We start from the raw sequence: 18,605 nt of genomic DNA on the forward strand, positions 1-18,605 counted from the left end.
GCCCCGGCACTTGCCCGGGTATGCTGGGTGCTGACGCCGGCCCTGGTTATATGTAGTAATAGGAGGAGATGTAGAGGTAGATATGTAGAGTAATAGGAGGAGATATAGAAAACAGTACCTGATATAGAAGAGTATCTAGCATGCTGACGCTGAAGACCTTCCCAGCAGCAAAGGGCAGTCTGAACATGAAGACCAGGTTAGAGCCCCGTTCACGTTCCCTCTGTGAGAGGACAGAGCTTTGAGGGAGGGATTAAGAAAAGGAGAAGAAGACATAGGAAGGTGACAGACATTAGAGAGACAGTCAGACAGGTATCTGACGAGTGTTACGGCCTTTACCTTCTCCAGCTTAGACAGCACCACTGAGTACTTGTCCTTAGCTTTGAACTGCATGAATCTCATGTTTGCTGGATGTGTTAATTCTGTGATAATGTTCAGCCCAGGGAACAATCTGCAGAAGAAACAGTCGTCATCATCATCCTCCTCCTCTCATATACCCTGTATACATAAGACCAGGCTCACACGCGGCAGATTTGTAGATTTTCAGTGCAGATTCCTTACTCGGTATCAGTATCTTATTCTCTATCACTAGCAGGAGGGGGCAGCATGGCACTTCTGCACAGCTTAGGTAATGCTGTATGACACTCTCGGGGCACTATATGTCCATATGGTCACTATATGGCAGTAGGTGAGCACGGTTTGACTATATGTGGGTAGAGCATAGCGATCTCTGGGCACCAATTGGCTGTGTATGAGAGTACCATTCAGCTCCATGCTGGCAGAGCATACCACTTTGCAGGTACAGTTCGGCTTTATGTGGGCACTGTATGACACTATTCGGTGAATGCACGGCAGGGTAAGCAAGCATTATGTATCTTGGCAATATATGACACTAACTGGGCACTATATGCGGTATCTGTGAAAGTATGGGTGCTTTATGGCAAAGGAGCAATTTGTGCTCTTGTTATCCTGGGGGGCACTGTATGGCACCATTTTATCCAGGTAATATGTAGTTTTTTTTTTTCCAATGCTTTTAGCATCCCCCTTGTAATTACAATTTTGAGCATGTATTGCTACGACTCTATGGTGTGCCATTGCTTTATTATTCCTGCTAGAAGTTATGAATGAATTGCAAGCAGTTTGCAATGAAGGTCCAGATGGGAGTTACCAGTTGGGGGGGGGGGGGTCCCTGCACTGGCAGCACTGATTGGATATTGTCAGACTGTGCATGGACACCCCCCCCCCCAACTGGATACACCCAGCTGGACCTTCATTGCATTCTGCTAGTAATTAATTTATAACTTCTAGCAGGAATTATAGCGGAATGACCCAACCTAGAGTCGCAGATGATCCAGGATTGCAGCAGTTGCTGAAGCCTACATCTCTGGACAGGTTCTTGCATCCGTACAGCAGCGTCACAGGGTGAAGTAGAGAAGGACACTCTTACCTAAAAAGTGTTTGTACATTGACTATGGTCCGGGCATCAGCCATATAATCTTCCTCTGCAACCATCGAGCTTTCCTCGCCCACAACCACCATGTGAGTGGCGTAACTCACACCGCAACGCAGCAGGTCGTCAAGACTGCAGAGAGAGCAGAGCTGCTGAAAGCGGTATAGCATGGTATACATTGTGCAGGGGGAAGAGGAGGGAGACACCAAAACATATCACACAGGGGGTAACAACAAGGGCATCTGTCAGCAGTTTTGTACCTATGACACTGGCTGACCTGTTACATGTGCACTAGGCAGCTGAAGACATCTCTGTTGGTCCCATGTTCATATGTGCCGCATTGCTGAGAGCAGAGCCCCTAGGTGCAATGACAACGCCCCTGTTGCTCCCAGAGACATATATTAGAATATCATTTTTCTCAGCAATGCGGGCACATATGAACATGGGACCAACACAGATGCCTTCAGCTGCCAAGCGCACATGTAACTGGTCATGCCCTTTAAATGTCGTATCAATAAATGTATCTATAAGCATTTATTATTACTGGAGGGTTTGTTCGGTAATGCTGGTGTACTTTTACTGTTCTAAGCACCTTAAAGGAGTTCTCCACCTAAATGTATTTTTAGAAAAATCGGATTAGGCCTGCCAGAGACATAGAGAAGTCTGACCGGAGACTGCCGGGGCTCCGTGCTTTGCTTTTCTGCCTTTATTTATTTATTTTATGCACTTATATAGCGCTACTATATTCCGCAGCGCTTTACAGACGCTGTCCCCAATGGGGCTCACAATGTAAGGTCCCTATCAGTACGTCTTTGGAGTGTGGGAGGAAACCGGAGAACCCGGAGAAAACCCACGCCAACACGGGGAGAACATACATTTCCTATATAGTATAGTGTAGCCTGACTTTTGGACCCCCATGATGACTGCATCGTGTTGGCAGGCGTATTTTGGGAAGCGGGCAGGGATGTGATAGACCCGGGGCCCACTCTGCTGCCCAAGGGCTTCCATACATATTGGAGACGGCCTGTCGGGGCACGAGGGCTGTCAATAGGCATGAAAGGATAGACAGGGTAAATTATAGCACAATGTTACATTGCATGATGATTTCTGGTATATTTTGTATTGACATTTCAGGATGACTGCATGCTGTCAGTGAATAGAAGCATTCCTATTGGCGTCTAGAGGCAGAAAAACTGGCCATACCAGAAACTTCTCACAGCTGAGGGTTTGCTACAATTGTATCAATTCTAAAAAGAAAAAAAATCATCTGTGAGCTAAAAACATCAGCAGCACAGACCTGGCTCCCGTCCACATAGGGTGCTACAACGCACTTCTCTTTTGAGCCTTTGATCTAGACGAGGTTGGCCAGGATTAGAAAATAATGTCTGCTTTTCTCCACATATAACTTCCCCCTGTCCATGGGTTGAGTCAGGTATAGCAGCTCCGCTCATTTCAAGCGAGCTGCAATACCAAACACAACCTGTGGACAGCGGTGGCGCTGTTTTGGTAGAAAGAAGCCATGTCTTTGTAAATCTTTGGCAGATATGCGGGGGTGCAGTGACTTCATACAATAACCAATATCTTTCTCATTATTACTCACTTGTCAATGGACCCCACCATGTAATAGACAAGTGGGAACCAGCAGATAGCTTCAAGGAACTGCGTATCAGGTCTGTAAGATAAGTATGGAAAATGAGATAAGTCTCCATGTGCAGATCTGGCTGGTGGAAATTGAGCATGGCACTGGCTGGAGAACGCCCTGATTGTGGGGGCACTGTGAACTGCATGGGGAGTAAAGGAGGATAGCACTGTCTTTGGGCAAACTGTAGAGGTCCCTGGCTGGTGGGCATTATGCATAATTCTGGCTGGAGGACACTGTAGATGACACTGGCTGGTGGACATTGTGCATGGTTCTGGCTGGAGGACACTGTGGATGGCACTGACTGGTGGGCATTGTGCATGGTTTTGGCTGGAGGACACTGTGGATGGCACTGACTGGTGGGCATTATGCATGGTTCTTCCTGGAGGACACTGTGGATGACACTGGCTGGTGGGCACTGTTTATGGTTCTGGCTGAAGGACACTGTAGATGACACTGGCTGGTGGGCACTATGTATCGTTCTGGCTGGAGTACTCTGTGGATGACACTTGCTGGTGGGCACTGTGTATGGTTCTGTCTGGAGTACGCTGTGGATGACACTGGCTGGTGGGCACTGTGTATGGTTCTGGCTGGAGGACACTGGCTGGTGGGCATTGTGCATGGTTCTGGCTGGAGGACAGTGTGGATGAAATTGTCTGGTGGATATTGTGCATGGTTCTGGCTGAAGGACACAGTGGATGGCACTGGCTGTTGGGCATTGTGCATGGTTCTGGCTGGAGGACACTCTGGATGACACTAGCTGGTGGGCATTGTACATGGTTCTGGCTGAAGGACACTGTGGATGACACAGGCTGGTGGGCATTGTGCATGGTTCTGGCTGAAGGACACTGTGAATGGCACTAGCTGGTGGGCATTGTACATGGTTCTGGCTGAAGGACACTGTGGATGGCACTGGCTGGTGGGCATTGTGCATGGTTCTGGCTGGAGGACACTGTGGATGACACTGGCTGGTGGGCATTGTGCATGGTTCTGGCTGGAGGACACTGTGGATGACACTTGCTGGTGGGAATTATAAATGGTTCTGGTTGGAGGACACTGTGGATGACACTGGCAAGCTAGAGCACTGTGAAGAGCAACATTTACTGAGCAATGTGGTTGGAACTGCTTGGTAGGGCACTGTAGGTGGCACAGTCATTGGTTGGCATTGTGGAAGGCTGTGTAATAGAGGTACTATGAATGCTACTGTTATAGAACGCTTCATATGTAATAAAAAAACATCACAATCTGCCCTGCGCTATAAATCCCTGTGGGTGTCATGTTTTGATCCTCACGGGTTCTCCAGGAGAAGGATGATGGGGCTCAGTTCCTTCTTGGCTCTGTAATACGCCCTCAGCGGGACTATGAAGTTATACAGCCCATTGCCTGCTCGTTCAGCGGACACAATCACCAGGGCGTTCCTGAAGCCGTAAGCCCTCGCATCCTCATATGGGAAATGGTGGCAGCTCTGTGAAGTTAAGAAAAAGAGGGGAGGAAGACATGGACTATCACAAAGGGACATCATACATAAACCTAAAGGGGTTATACCATAATTAAAAGAAAAATCAGACATCATATTGTACATAATATCTTTCTAACAAAGCCCAGTCCTGGACCTCACATGGATCCAGAAATCTCCCCATTCACTGCTCAAATTGTTCTGCTAGATTTATTTCAAGCTGGCAGCTCAAGCGGCGTGCCCTTTCTCAGGTGGGTGGGTATCCTTTCTGCTACTGCTCTCTCCCTATCACAGCTCAGGGGCATCTCCTTATTCAGGCAGGTGTCCTTTCTGAAGCAGTTCTCTCCCTATCACAGCTCAGGGGCATCTCCTTATTCAGGCAGGTGTCCTTTCTGAAGCAGTTCTCTCCCTATCACAGCTCAGAAGGCATGTCCTTTCTGCTGCAGCTCTCTCCATATCACAGCAGGGGGTGTCCTTTCTTCTTCTGCTCTCTCGCGATCATAGCTCAAGGGTCATGTCCTTTCTGCTACTGCTCTCTCCCTATCACAGCTCAGGGGGGCATGCTCTTTCGTTGCAGTTCTCTCCTTAGCATAGTTCAGGGGCTGTGTCCTTTCTAACGCAGCTTTCCTCCAATCATAGCTCTGGAGAGCATGTCCTTTCTGCTGCAGGTCTGTTCCATGTAACTGCCACAACTTTTAACAATAGATACGACTGGTGGCAGTTGAAGAATGGAACTGAGCATGTGCGTCCACCTCAGTGATGTTACTCAGGTCAACGGAGAAACAAAGGGGAAAAAACAGCAGGTGGCGCTATACAGATACATTTTATTGAATAACTCAGGATATACTAAAAAAAAATTTACATGCAATTCCAAAAGTATTCACATCCAGGGGCTGGTTTGAAAAATGTAGAATATTTTTCATAGGACAACCCCCTTTAAGAGTAACTCCTTCTACAATCTGCCACAGTCTTGAAAGGCAACTCTTCCTTCGTATCCAGCAATATGGACCAGGGTAGACCTTCCATTCAGTTGTGTGGGAAAGCTGGGTGAAAGTCTTCTCACACACTGCATGGTAAGGGAAACATAGGAATACAGGTCTCATTTCAGGGGGTGGCAATCTAGGCAGTTGACCAGGACCTCCCATTTCCGAGGGAGACCCCTGCAGGTTGTGACCCCCAACAGTAACCTGTAACAGTACAACATTTCACTTTGAATGGCAGTACCCTGGGGAGTAGTATTATTTGGATACTGTATGGTGGACCTACTTGGGCATGGAATATGGACATGGTGTGGAAGTATTGTTTGGTGGTATTTAGGTATAAATGGGTATACAGTGCTTATGTGAGACCATTAGGTGAGACCCATTTTTTATAAAACTGTCCCTGGAGAACCTATGTATTTATGTTACGCACTTATATAGCGGTACTATATTCCACAGCGCTCTACAGACATCAGCATCACGCTGTCCCCAATGGGGCTCACAATCTAAGGTCCCTATCAGTATGTCTTTGGAGGAAACCGGAGGAACCCCATGCAAACAGGGGGAGAACATACAGACTCCATGCAAATGTTGTCCTTGGTCAGATTCGAACCTAGGACCCCCGCGCTGCAAGGCACCTGTGCTAACCACTGAGCCACCGTGCTGCAGAACTGTACTGTACTGCTGGAGACTAGATAGGCAGGATAAAGCCTGCTGAACTCAAAGGGCATTTAAGCCCCTTTAATCTCGATTAGTGTAAATCCTTCCCCTTTAAATGAAACAAGCATAAACCCTGGAAAATGATCTGATGAAACGACATGCAGCCGAGGGTCTGGGTCCCTGCAGGACATCCCCTGCGCTCAGAATGGTATCAGGACCAGATAGCAAAGGCCTTTGAAAGGTCCCTGGTGACGGATCAGAGGACGCCAGATCTTCTCTGTAAAGAGGACTTTTATCTCCGCTCCGGGAGATGAGCGCTCATTTCCGTAGTCATCTGTATCGCCGTGCCGCCAGTCTGCTGCTCCGTCCCCATTGACTATAATAGGGACGGGGGGCAGAGCCCCAGCGCAGCACGGCGAGAGGCCGCTGGACTAAAAGTACTGCATGTCCGGCGGCCTCTCGCTGTGCACTGCCGTGCTGCGCCGGAGCTCAGTGGGGAGTCAATGGGGACAGAGCAGCAGTCCGGCGGCACGGCGAAATAGCGGCAGGACGGATCCTACAGGGTGAATAGCCTGTCGGATCCATTCTGCCGCTAGTGTGAAAGTACCCTAAGTGTTTATTTTTCTTTATATGGTACTACTACTGGCAGATGATTGGGGGGCATCTATGGGGGCACCTGTTATGGAACATGATTGGGGGGCATCTATGGGGGCACCTGTTATGGAACATGATTGGGGGGCATCTATGGGGCACCTGTTACTGGAACATGATTGGGGGGCATCTATGGGGGCACTTGTTACTGGCACATGATTGGGGGCATCTATGGGACTCCTGTTATTGGCACAAACATGATTGGGGGGCATTTATGGGGGCACCTGTTACTGGCACATGACTGGGGGCATCTATGGGGGCACTTGTTACTGGCACATGATTGGGGGCATCTATTGAGGCACTTGTTACTGGCACATGATTGGAGGGCATCTATGGGGGCACTTGTTACTGGCACATTATTGGGGGGCATCTATGGGGGCATTTCTTATTGGCACATTATTGGTGGCACTTTTTACTGGCACATTATTGGGTAGCACTATGGGGGCACTTCTTACTGGCACATTATTGGGGATACTATGGGGTCATCTGCTGAGGCCACAAAGACGGGGTATTTTATATGGGGGAAGGGGGGAGAGGAACACTATGGAGGCTTCTACTGAGGCCACAAAAAAGGGGTATTTTATATGGGGGGCTATGTATAGGGGCATTTTATACTGGGGCACATTATGGTGGGTACTATGGGGAAGGGGAGAGAGAAGTACTATGGGCTCATCTATGGGGGGCACTAAGAAGGGGTATTTTATACTTGCAAATTATGGTGGACACTGAGGGCATCTACTGGGGCACTATATATGGGGAATTTTATACTGGTACATTATCGGTACACAGTATCGGCTTACCACAATTATTTTTGGGGGACGTTATGTTTACACTATTAGTGTCAGGGGCACTATTTGCTGGGCGCAGTTATTTTAGGGCACTATCTGCATGGTTACTACTATTATCAGGGGGTTTATCTGTTTCTGCAGTATAGTATTGGGGAGTACAGAGGCACAGTATTGAAGGGTGGTAGGATGATTTGTCCAAAAGATGGGAGGATGATGGAAAAGTAGTAAACTAAGATTTTGTTTCATGGAAAAAAATTAAAATAAAACATCCTGCACGATATGATAATAAATGTTGCGGATGTACATGGCTACATTTATACAGTCACAGAAAATAATGCACTATGATAATAGAGGCAAGCATAACATATGGACTAAGCCCTCACTCTATTGATAACATCTGAGACATTTAGTCAATACATTTTGATCAAAACACATCTAAGCCCACCTACCAAGCGACAAGGTGGTCTCAGTTCAGGCAGGTCCTACGCTAAACCTGCCTATGCCGTTATGCATTTATGTTCAGACCCCGCACATATAGTGTGTTGCTCCTAGTCACCTCCATGTGCAACAGCAGCCGGTGGGAGGAGGAGCACGCACAACTACAGTCAGGTCCATAAATAATGGGACAGCTACACAATTGGAACATTTTTGGCTCTATACACCACCACAATGGATTTGAAATGAAACATGGTCTGCAGGTAAAGATGTGCTTTACCTGCAGACTGTCAGCTTTAATTTTAGGGTATTTACATCCAAATCAGGTGAACGGTGTAGGAATTACAACAGTTTGCATATGTGCCTCCCACTTGTTAAGGGACCAAAAGTAATGGGACAGAATAATAATCATAAATCAAACTTTCACTTTTTAATACTTGGTTGCAAATCCTTTGCAGTCAATTACAGCCTGAAGTCTGGAACGCATAGACATCACCAGACGCTGTGTTTCATCCCTGGTGATGCTCTGCCCGGCCTCTACTGCAACTGTCCTCAGTTCCTGCTTGTTCTTGGGGGCATTTTCCCTTCAGTTTTGTCTTCAGCAAGTGAAATGCATGCTCAATCGGATTCAGCTCAGGTGATTGACTTGGCCATTGCAGAAAATTCCACTTCTTTCCCTTAAAAAACTCTTTGGTTGCTTTCGCAGTATGCTTTGGGTTATTGTCCATCTGCACTGTGAAGCGCAGTCCAATGAGTTCTGAAGCAATTGGCTGAATATGAGCAGATAATATTGCCCGAAACACTTCAGAATTCATCCTGCTGCTTTTGTCAGCAGTCACATCATCAATAAATACAAGAGAACCAGTTCCATTGGCAGCCATACATGCCCACGCCATGACACTACCACCACCATGCTTCACTGATGAGGTGGTATGCTTAGGATCATGAGCAGTTCCTTTCCTTCTCCATACTCTTTTCTTCTCATCACTCTGGTACAAGTTGATCTTGGTCTCATCTGTCCATAGGATGTTGTTCCAGAACTGTGAAGGCTTTTTTAGATGTCGATTGGCAAACTCTAATCTGGCCTTCCTGTTTTTGAGGCTCACGAATGGTTTACATCTTGTGGTGAACCCTCTGTATTCACTCTGGTGAAGTCTTCTCTTGATTGTTGACTTTGACACACATACACCTACCTCCTGGAGAGTGTTCTTGATCTGGCCAACTGTTGTGAAGGGTGTTTTCTTCACCAAGGAAAGAATTCTTCGGTCATCCACCACAGTTGTTTTCCGTGGTCTTCGGGGTCTTTTGGTGTTGCTGAGCTCACCGATGCGTTCCTTCTTTTTAAGAATGTTCCAAACAGTTGTTTTGGCCAGGCCTAATGTTTTTGCTATCTCTCTGATGGGTTTGTTGGGTTTGTTCAGCCTAATGATGGCTTGCTTCACTGATAGTGACAGCTCTTTGGATCTCATCTTGAGAGTTGACAGCAACAGATTCCAAATACAAATAGCACACTTGAAATGAACTCTGGGCCTTTTATCTGCTCATTGTAATTGGGATAATGAGGGAATAACACACACCTGGCCATGGAACAGCCGAGAAGCCAATTGTCCCATTACTTTTGGTCCCTTAACAAGTGGGAGGCACATATGCAAACTGTTGTAATTCCTGCACTGTTCACCTGATGTGGATGTAAATACCTCAAATTAAAACTGACAGTCTGCAGGTAAAGCACATCTTGTCCGTTTCATTTCAAATCCATTGTGGTGGTGTATAGAGCCAAAAATGTTACAATTGTGTCGATGTCCCAATATTTATGGACCTCACTGTAGTTGTGCGTGCTCCTCCTCCCATCGGTTGCTGCTGCACATGGAGGTGACTAGGAGCAACACACTATATGTGCGGGGTCTGCACTCCTGAACATAAATGCATAACGCAGGCATGTCCAAACTGCGGCCCTCCAGCTGTTGCAAAACTACAACTCCCAGCATGCCTGGATAGCTTACAGCTATTATGGCATGCTGGGAGTTGTAGTTTTTCAACAGCTGGAGGGCCGCAGTTTGGACATGCCTGGCATAACGGCATAGGCAGGTTTAGCGTAGGACCCGCCTGAACTGAGACCACCTTGTCGCTTGGTAGGTGGGCTTAGATGTGTTTTGATCAAAATGTATTGACCAAATGTCTCAGATGTTATCAATAGAGTGAGGGCTTAGTCCATATGTTATGCTTGCATCTACAACTATAGTGCATTATTTTCTGTGACTGTAAGATTTTTTTTGTCAAACTGCAGAGATGAGAAATGGCTGAAAAATGGTGGTCTGGTCTGAAGGTCTGAAGGGAGAAGCTAGGATTTCTTTTAAGCAGGGCAACAATTCGCTTTAGGCCTCATGCACACAACCGTTGTTTTGGTCTGCATCCGAGCCGCCATTTTTGCGGCTTCAATTCACTTCAATGGGGCCGCAAAAGATGAGGACAGGACTTAGTGTGCTGTCCGCATCCGTTGCACTGTTCCGTGGACCTGCAAAAAAAATATAGCATGTCCTATTCTTGTCCGTTTTGCGGACAAGAATAGGCATTTCTACAATGGGCCGTCCGTTCCGTTCCGCAAATTGCGGAAGGCACAAGGGTGGCTTCCATTTTTTGCGGATCCGCGGTTTGCGGACCGCAAAAAATGGCACGGTTGTGTGCATGTAGCCTTATATAATTACCAGGAATGGAGGAACAAAACCCACCATCACATTCCTATTTCCCTGCCCAATGCCACTTCTCAGGCATTTCTGCATATTCTGTGAGAGAATACACCTTAAAAAACGAATCCCGATAATAACATATATGGAAAATAGTGTAATTTAGTGTACTATAATAATAGTCCCCATATGCATGTGTATGCATATGTCTGGCCTCAATCTTACCTTATCAAGGCGCAAGCAGCAATATGGATTCTTCTGGTGGAGGAGATGGCAGAGAGTGGGTGAGCTACCAATGTACGGAGTGTTGGCAGGATATCCCTTCACCCAGCTGAGGAGAAACAGAAAACAATGGCTGAAATACTGGGTGAAATATTTTGTGCTAAATAAACACAATGGCAAACTAGCTCCAAAAGAGCTCAAATTCATTGCTTACTGTGATGATAATGTACAGTCGTGGCCAAATGTTTTGAGAATTACATAAATATTGGAAATTTGAAAAGTTGCTGCTGAAGTTTTTATAATAGCAATTTGCATATACTCCAGAATGTTATGAAGAGTGATCAGATGAATTGCATAGTCCTTCTTTGCCATGAAAATTAACTTAATCCCAAAAAAAACGTCTTGTTAACTCAGGTGAGAATGTTGACGAGCACAAGGCTGGAGATCATTATGTCAGGCTGATTGGGTTAAAATAGCTGACTTGACCCGTTAAAAGGAGGGTGATGCTTGAAATCATTGTTCTTCCATTGTTAACCATGGTGACCTGCAAAGAAACGCGTGCAGCCATCATTGCGTTGCATAAAAATGGCTTCACAGGCAAGGATATTGTGGCTACTAAGATTGCACCTCAATCAACAATTTATAGGATCATCAAGAACTTCAAGGAAAGATGTTCAATTCTTGTTAAGAAGGCTTCAGGGCGTCCAAGAAAGTCCAGCAAGCGCCAGGATCGTCTCCTAAAGAGGATTCAGCTGCGGGATCAGAGTGCCACCAGTGCAGAGCTTGCTCAGGAATGGCACCAGGCAGGTGTGAGCGCATCTGCACGCACAGTGAGGCAAGGACTTTTGGAAGATGGCCTGGTGTCAAGAAGGGCAGCAAAGAAGACACCTCTCTCCAAAAAAAACATCAGGGACAAATTGATCTTCTGCAGAAAATATGGTGAATGGACTGCTGAGGACTGGGGCAAAGTCATATTCTCCGATGAAGCCTCTTTTCCGATTGTTTGGGGCATCAGGAAAAAGGCTTGTCCGGAGAAGAAAAGGTGAGCGCTACCATCAGTCCTGTGTCATGCCAACAGTAAAGCATCCGGAGACCATTCCTGTGTGGGGTTGCTTCTCATCCAAGGGAGTGGGCTCACTCACAATTTTGCCCAAAAACACAGCCATGAATAAAGAATGGTACCAAAACACCCTCCAACAGCAACTTCTTCCAACAATCCAACAACAGTTTGGTGAAGAACAATGCATTTTCCAGCACGATGGAGCACCGTGCCATAAGGCAAAAGTGATAACTAAGTGGCTCGGGGACCAAAACGTTGACATTTTGGGTCCATGGCCTGGAAACTCCCCAAATCTTAATCCCATTGAGAACTTGTGGTCAATCCTCAAGAGGCGGGTGGACAAACAAAAACCCACTAATTCTGACAAACTCCAAGAAGTGATTATGAAAGAATGGGTTGCTATCAGTCAGGAATTGGCCCAGAAGATGATTGAGAGCATGCCCAGTCGAATTGCAGAGGTCCTGAAAAAGAAGGGCCAACACTGCAAATACTGACTCTTTGCATAAATGTCATGTAATTGTCAATAAAAGCCTTGAAACGTATGAAGTGCGTGTAATTATATTTCACTACATCACAGAAACAACTGAAACTAAGATCTAAAAGCAGTTTAGCAGCAAACTTTGTGAAAACTAATATTTGTGTCATTCTCAAAACTTTTGGACACGACTGTACCACCAGAACTCAGGAACTCACTGAAGAGATGCATTGTTCGCTTCCATATCAGCTGTATAATAATTATCATAGATTTCCCCTTTTGGTCACAGCAGAAAGATGAAATGTATTATTTAATTCCACTAAGGCTACTTTCACACTAGCATTTTTACTGGATCCGGAAGGGTTCAGCAAAAACGCTTCCGTTACTGATAACACAACCATCTGCATCCGTTATGAACGGATCCGGTTGTATTATCTTTAACATACCCGAGACGGATCCGGCATAAACTCCACTGAAAGTCAAAGGAGGACAGATCTGTTTTCTATTGTGGCAGAGAAAACAGATCGGTCCCCATTGACTTGCATTGGGGTTCATGCCGAATGCATCTTGCTCCGTCACCAGGACGAAAAGCAAACTACAACATGTTGCGGTTTGCTCTCCAGTCTGGTAACTAAACGGAACGGAATGCATTTTGGAGCATTACGTTATGTTCAGTTTTGTCCCCATTGGCAATGAATGGGGACAAAACTGAAGTGTTTTTTTCCGGTATTGAGCCCCTATGACGGATCTAAACACCGGAAAGCTAAAACGCTAGTGTAAAAGTAGCCTAATACTATCTCCTATGTACAAGAATATAAATACTATAATACTTCTCCAATGTACAAAAATATAACTACAATAATACTGCCCCCTATGTACAAGAATATAACTATTATAATACTGCTCCTATGTACAAGAATATAACTACTATAATACTGCCTCCTATGTACAAGAATATAACTACTATAATACTGCTCATATGTACAAGAATATAACTACTATAATACTGCCTCCTATGTACAAGAATATAACTACTATAATACTGCTCCTATGTACAAGAATATAACTACTATAATACTCCCTCCTATATACAAGAATATGACTACTATAATACTCCCTACTATGCACAAGAATATAACTACTATAATACTACTCCTATGTACAAGAATATAACTACTATAATACTGCCTCCTATGTACAAGAATATAACTACTATAACACTGCTCCTATGTACAAGAATATAACTACTATAATACTACTCCTATGTACAAGAATATAACTACTATAATACTGCCTCCTATGTACAAGAATATAACTACTATAATACTGCTCCTATGTATAAGAATATAACTACTATAATACTGCTCCTATGTACAAGAATATAATTACTATAATACTGCTCCTATGACAAGAATATAACTACTATAATACTGCTCCTATGTACAAGAATATAACTACTATAATACTGCTCCTATGTACAAGAATATAACTACTATAATACTGCCTCCTATGTACAAGAATATAATTACTATAATACTGCTTCTATGTATAAGAATATAACTACTATAATACTGCTCCTATGTACAAGAATATAACTACTATAATACTGCTCCTATGTACAGGAATATAACTACTATAATACTGCTCCTATGTACAAGAATATAACTACTATAATACTGCTCCTATGTACAGGAATATAACTACTATAATACTGCTCCTATGTACAAGAATATAACTACTATAATACTGCCTCCTATGTACAAGAATATAACTACTATAATACTGCTCCTATGTACAAGAATATAACTACTATAATACTGCTCCTATGTACAAGAATATAATTACTATAATACTGCTCCTATGTACAAGAATATAACTACTATAATACTGCTCCTATGTACAAGAATATAACTACTATAATACTGCTCCTATGTACAAGAATATAACTACTATAATACTGCTCCTATGTACAAGAATATAACTACTATAATACTGCTCCTATGTACAAGAATATAACTACTATAATACTGCTCCTATGTACAGGAATATAACTACTATAACCACCTCCCGACCGCTGTACGCAGATATGCGTCCGGGAGGTGGTTGCTTTACTCCTCCTGGACGCATATACGCGTCTTCTCGCGAGACGCGAGATTTCCTGTGAACGCGCGCGCACAGGCGCGCGCGCTCACAGGAACGGAAGGTAAGCGAGTGGATCTCCAGCCTGCCAGCGGCGATCGTTCGCTGGCAGGCTGGAGATCCGAATTTTTTAACCCCTAACAGGTATATTAGACGCTGTTTTCATAACAGCGTCTAATATACCTCCTACCTGGTCCTCTGGTGGTCCCTTTTGTTAGGATCGACCACCAGAGGACTCAGGTAGGTCAGTACAGTCCCACCAAACACCCCACTACACTACACCCCCCCCCCCGTCACTTATTAACCCCTTATAAACCCCTGATCACCCATGATCACCCCATATAAACTCCCTGATCACCCCCCTGTCATTGATCACCGCCCTGTCATTGATCACCCCCCTGTCAGGCTCCGTTCAGACGTCCGTATGATTTTTACGGATCCACGGATACATGGATCGGATCCGCAAAAAGCATACGGACGTCTGAATGGAGCCTTACAGGGGGTGATCAATGACAGGCGGGTGATCACCCATATACACTCCCTGATCACCCCCTGTCATTGATTACCCCCCTGTCATTGATCACCCCCCTGTAAGGCTCCATTTAGACGTCCGCATGATTTTTACGGATCCGATCCATGTATCCATGGATCCGTAAAAATCATGCGGACGTCTGAATGGAGCCTTACAGGGGGGGTGATCAGTGACAGGGGGGTGATCACCCTGATTACCCTGATCACCCCCTGTCATTGATAACCCCCCTGTAAGGCTCCATTCAGACGTCCGCATGCGTTCTGTGGATCCGATCCATGTATCCATGGATCCGTAAAAATCATGCGGACGTCTGAATGGAGCCTTACAGGGGGGGGTGATCAGTGACAGGGGGGTGATCACCCTGATTACCCTGATCACCCCCTGTCATTGATAACCCCTCTGTAAGGCTCCATTCAGACGTCCGCATGCGTTCTGTGGATCCGATCCATGTATCCATGGATCCGTAAAAAACATGCGGACGTCTGAATGGAGCCTTACAGGGGGGGTGATCAGTGACAGGGGGGTGATCACCCTGATTACCCTGATCACCCCCTGTCATTGATAACCCCCCTGTAAGGCTCCATTCAGACGTCCGCATGCGTTCTGTGGATCCGATCCATGTATCCATGGATCCGTAAAAATCATGTGGACGTCTGAATGGAGCCTTACAGGGGGGGTGATCAGTGACAGGGGGGTGATCACCCTGATTACCCTGATCACCCCCTGTCATTGATAGCCCCCCTGTAAGGCTCCATTCTGACGTCCGCATGCGTTCTGTGGATCCGATCCATGTATCCATGGATCCGTAAAAAATCATGCGGATGTCTGAATGGAGCCTTACAGGGGGGGTGATCAGTGACAGGGGGGTGATCACCCTGATTACCCTGATCACCCCCTGTCATTGATAACCCCCCTGTAAGGCTCCATTCAGACGTCCGCATGCGTTTTGTGGATCCGATCCATGTATCCATGGATCCGTAAAAAATCATGCGGATGTCTGAATGGAGCCTTACAGGGGGGTGATCAGGGAGTCTATATGGGTGATCACCCCTCTGTCATTGATCACCCCCCCCCCTGTAAGGCTCCATTCAGACGTCCGCATGCGTTTTGTGGATCCGATCCATGTATCCATGGATCCGTAAAAAATCATGCTGATGTCTGAATGGAGCCTTACAGGGGGGGTGATCAGTGACAGGGGGGTGATCACCCTGATTACCCTGATCACCCCCTGTCATTGATAACCCCCCTGTAAGGCTCCATTCAGACGTCCGCATGCGTTCTGTGGATCCGATCCATGTATCCATGGATCCGTAAAAAATCATGCGGATGTCTGAATGGAGCCTTACAGGGGGGGTGATCAATGACAGGGGGGTGATCAGGGAGTCTATATGGGTGATCACCCCCCTGTCATTGATCACCCCCCCTGGTAAGGCTCCATTTAGACATTTTTTTTGGCACAAGTTAGCGGAAATTTTTTGTTTGTTTTTGTTTTTGTTTTTTCTTACAAAGTCTCATATTCCACTAACTTGTGTCAAAAAATAAAATCTCCCATGAACTCACCGTACCCCTCACGGAATCCAAATGCGTAAACATTTTTAGACATTTATATTCCAGACTTCTTCTCACGCTTTAGGGCCCCTAAAAAGCCAGGGCAGTATAAATACCCCACATGTGACCCCATTTCGGAAAGAAGACACCCCAAGGTATTCCGTGAGGGGCATATTGAGTCCATGAAAGATTGACATTTTTGTCCTAAGTTAGCGGAAAGTGAGACTTTGTGAGAAAAAAACAAAAAAAAAATCAATATCCGCTAACTTATGCAAAAAAAAAAAATTTCTAGGAACTCGCCAGGCCCCTCATTGAATACCTTGGGGTGTCTTCTTTCCAAAGTGGGGTCACATGTGGGGTATTTATACTGCCCTGGCTTTTTAGGGGCCCTAAAGCGTGAGAAGAAGTCTGGGATCCAAATGTCTAAAAATGCCCTCCTAAAGGGAATTTGGGCCCCTTTGCGCATCTAGGCTTCAAAAAAGTGTCACACATGTGGTATCGCCGTACTCAGGAGAAGTTGGGGAATGTGTTTTGGGGTGTCATTTTACATATACCCATGCTGGGTGAGAGAAATATCTTGGTCAAATGCCAACTTTGTATAAAAAAATGGGAAAAGTTGTCTTTTGCCAAGATATTTCTCTCACCCAGCATGGGTATATGTAAAATGACACCCCAAAACACATTACCCAACTTCTCCTGAGTACGGCGATACCACGTGTGTGACACTTTTTTGCAGCCAAGGTGGGCAAAGGGGCACCTTTCGGATTTCGCAGGCCATTTTTTACACATTTTGATTGCAAGGTACTTCTTACACATTTGGGCCCCTAAATTGCCAGGGCAGTATAACTACGCCACAAGTGACCCCATTTTGGAAAGAAGACACCCCAAGGTATTCCGTGGGGGGCACGGCGAGTTCCTAGAATTTTTTATTTTTTGTCACAATTTAGCGGAAAATGATGATTTTTCTTTTTTTTTCTTTTTTCCTTACAAAGTCTCATATTCCACTAACTTGCGACAAAAAATAAAAAATTCTAGGAACTCGCCATGCCCCTCACGGAATACCTTGGGGTGTCTTCTTTCCGAAATGGGGTCACTTGTGGGGTAGTTATACTGCCCTGGCAATTTAGGGGCCCAAATGTGTGAGAAGAACTTTGCAATCAAAATGTGTAAAAAATGCCCTGCAAAATCCGAAAGGTGCACTTTGGAATATGTGCCCCTTTGTCCACCTTGGCAGCAAAAAAGTGTGACACATCTGGTATCGCCGTACTCAGGAGAAGTTGGGCAATGTGTTTTGGGGTGTCATTTTACATATACCCATGCTGGGTGAGAAAAATATCTTGGTCAAATGCCAACTTTGTATAAAAAAATGGGAAAAGTTGTCTTTTGCCAAGATATTTCTCTCACCCAGCATGGGTATATGTAAAATGACACCCCAAAACACATTGCCCAACTTCTCCTGAGTACGGCGATACCACGTGTGTGACACTTTTTTGCAGCCAAGGTGGGCAAAGGGGCACCTTTCGGATTTCGCAGGCCATTTTTTACACATTTTGATTGCAAGGTACTTCTTACACATTTGGGCCCCTAAATTGCCAGGGCAGTATAACTACGCCACAAGTGACCCCATTTTGGAAAGAAGACACCCCAAGGTATTCCGTGGGGGGCACGGCGAGTTCCTAGAATTTTTTATTTTTTGTCACAATTTAGCGGAAAATGATGATTTTTCTTTTTTTTTCTTTTTTCCTTATACCCATGCTGGGTGAGAGAAATATCTTGGCAAAAGACAACTTTTCCCATTTTTTTATACAAAGTTGGCATTTGACCAAGATATTTTTCTCACCCAGCATGGGTATATGTAAAATGACACCCCAAAACACATTCCCCAACTT

The 18,605-nt window shown here is 45.3% G+C and overlaps 1 protein-coding gene across 1 annotated transcript in view; it reads right to left on the reverse strand.

Annotated features, from left to right (window-relative positions):
• LOC122927196 (potassium channel subfamily T member 2-like) overlaps positions 1-18,605 on the reverse strand; it is a 190,012-nt gene that overhangs the window by 23,477 nt on the left and 147,930 nt on the right. The window contains exons 19-24 of the mRNA XM_044278815.1: positions 10,966-11,071; positions 4,379-4,551; positions 3,048-3,119; positions 1,445-1,579; positions 337-448; positions 119-220 (exon numbers count right to left, since the gene is read on the reverse strand). Of these exons, the coding sequence (XP_044134750.1) occupies positions 119-220; positions 337-448; positions 1,445-1,579; positions 3,048-3,119; positions 4,379-4,551; positions 10,966-11,071 (700 nt within the window). The remainder of the gene's footprint in view (positions 1-118; positions 221-336; positions 449-1,444; positions 1,580-3,047; positions 3,120-4,378; positions 4,552-10,965; positions 11,072-18,605) is intronic.

This window comes from Bufo gargarizans, chromosome 2 (assembly GCF_014858855.1).
Source record: "Bufo gargarizans isolate SCDJY-AF-19 chromosome 2, ASM1485885v1, whole genome shotgun sequence".
In the NCBI taxonomy this organism is placed as follows: domain Eukaryota; kingdom Metazoa; phylum Chordata; class Amphibia; order Anura; family Bufonidae; genus Bufo; species Bufo gargarizans.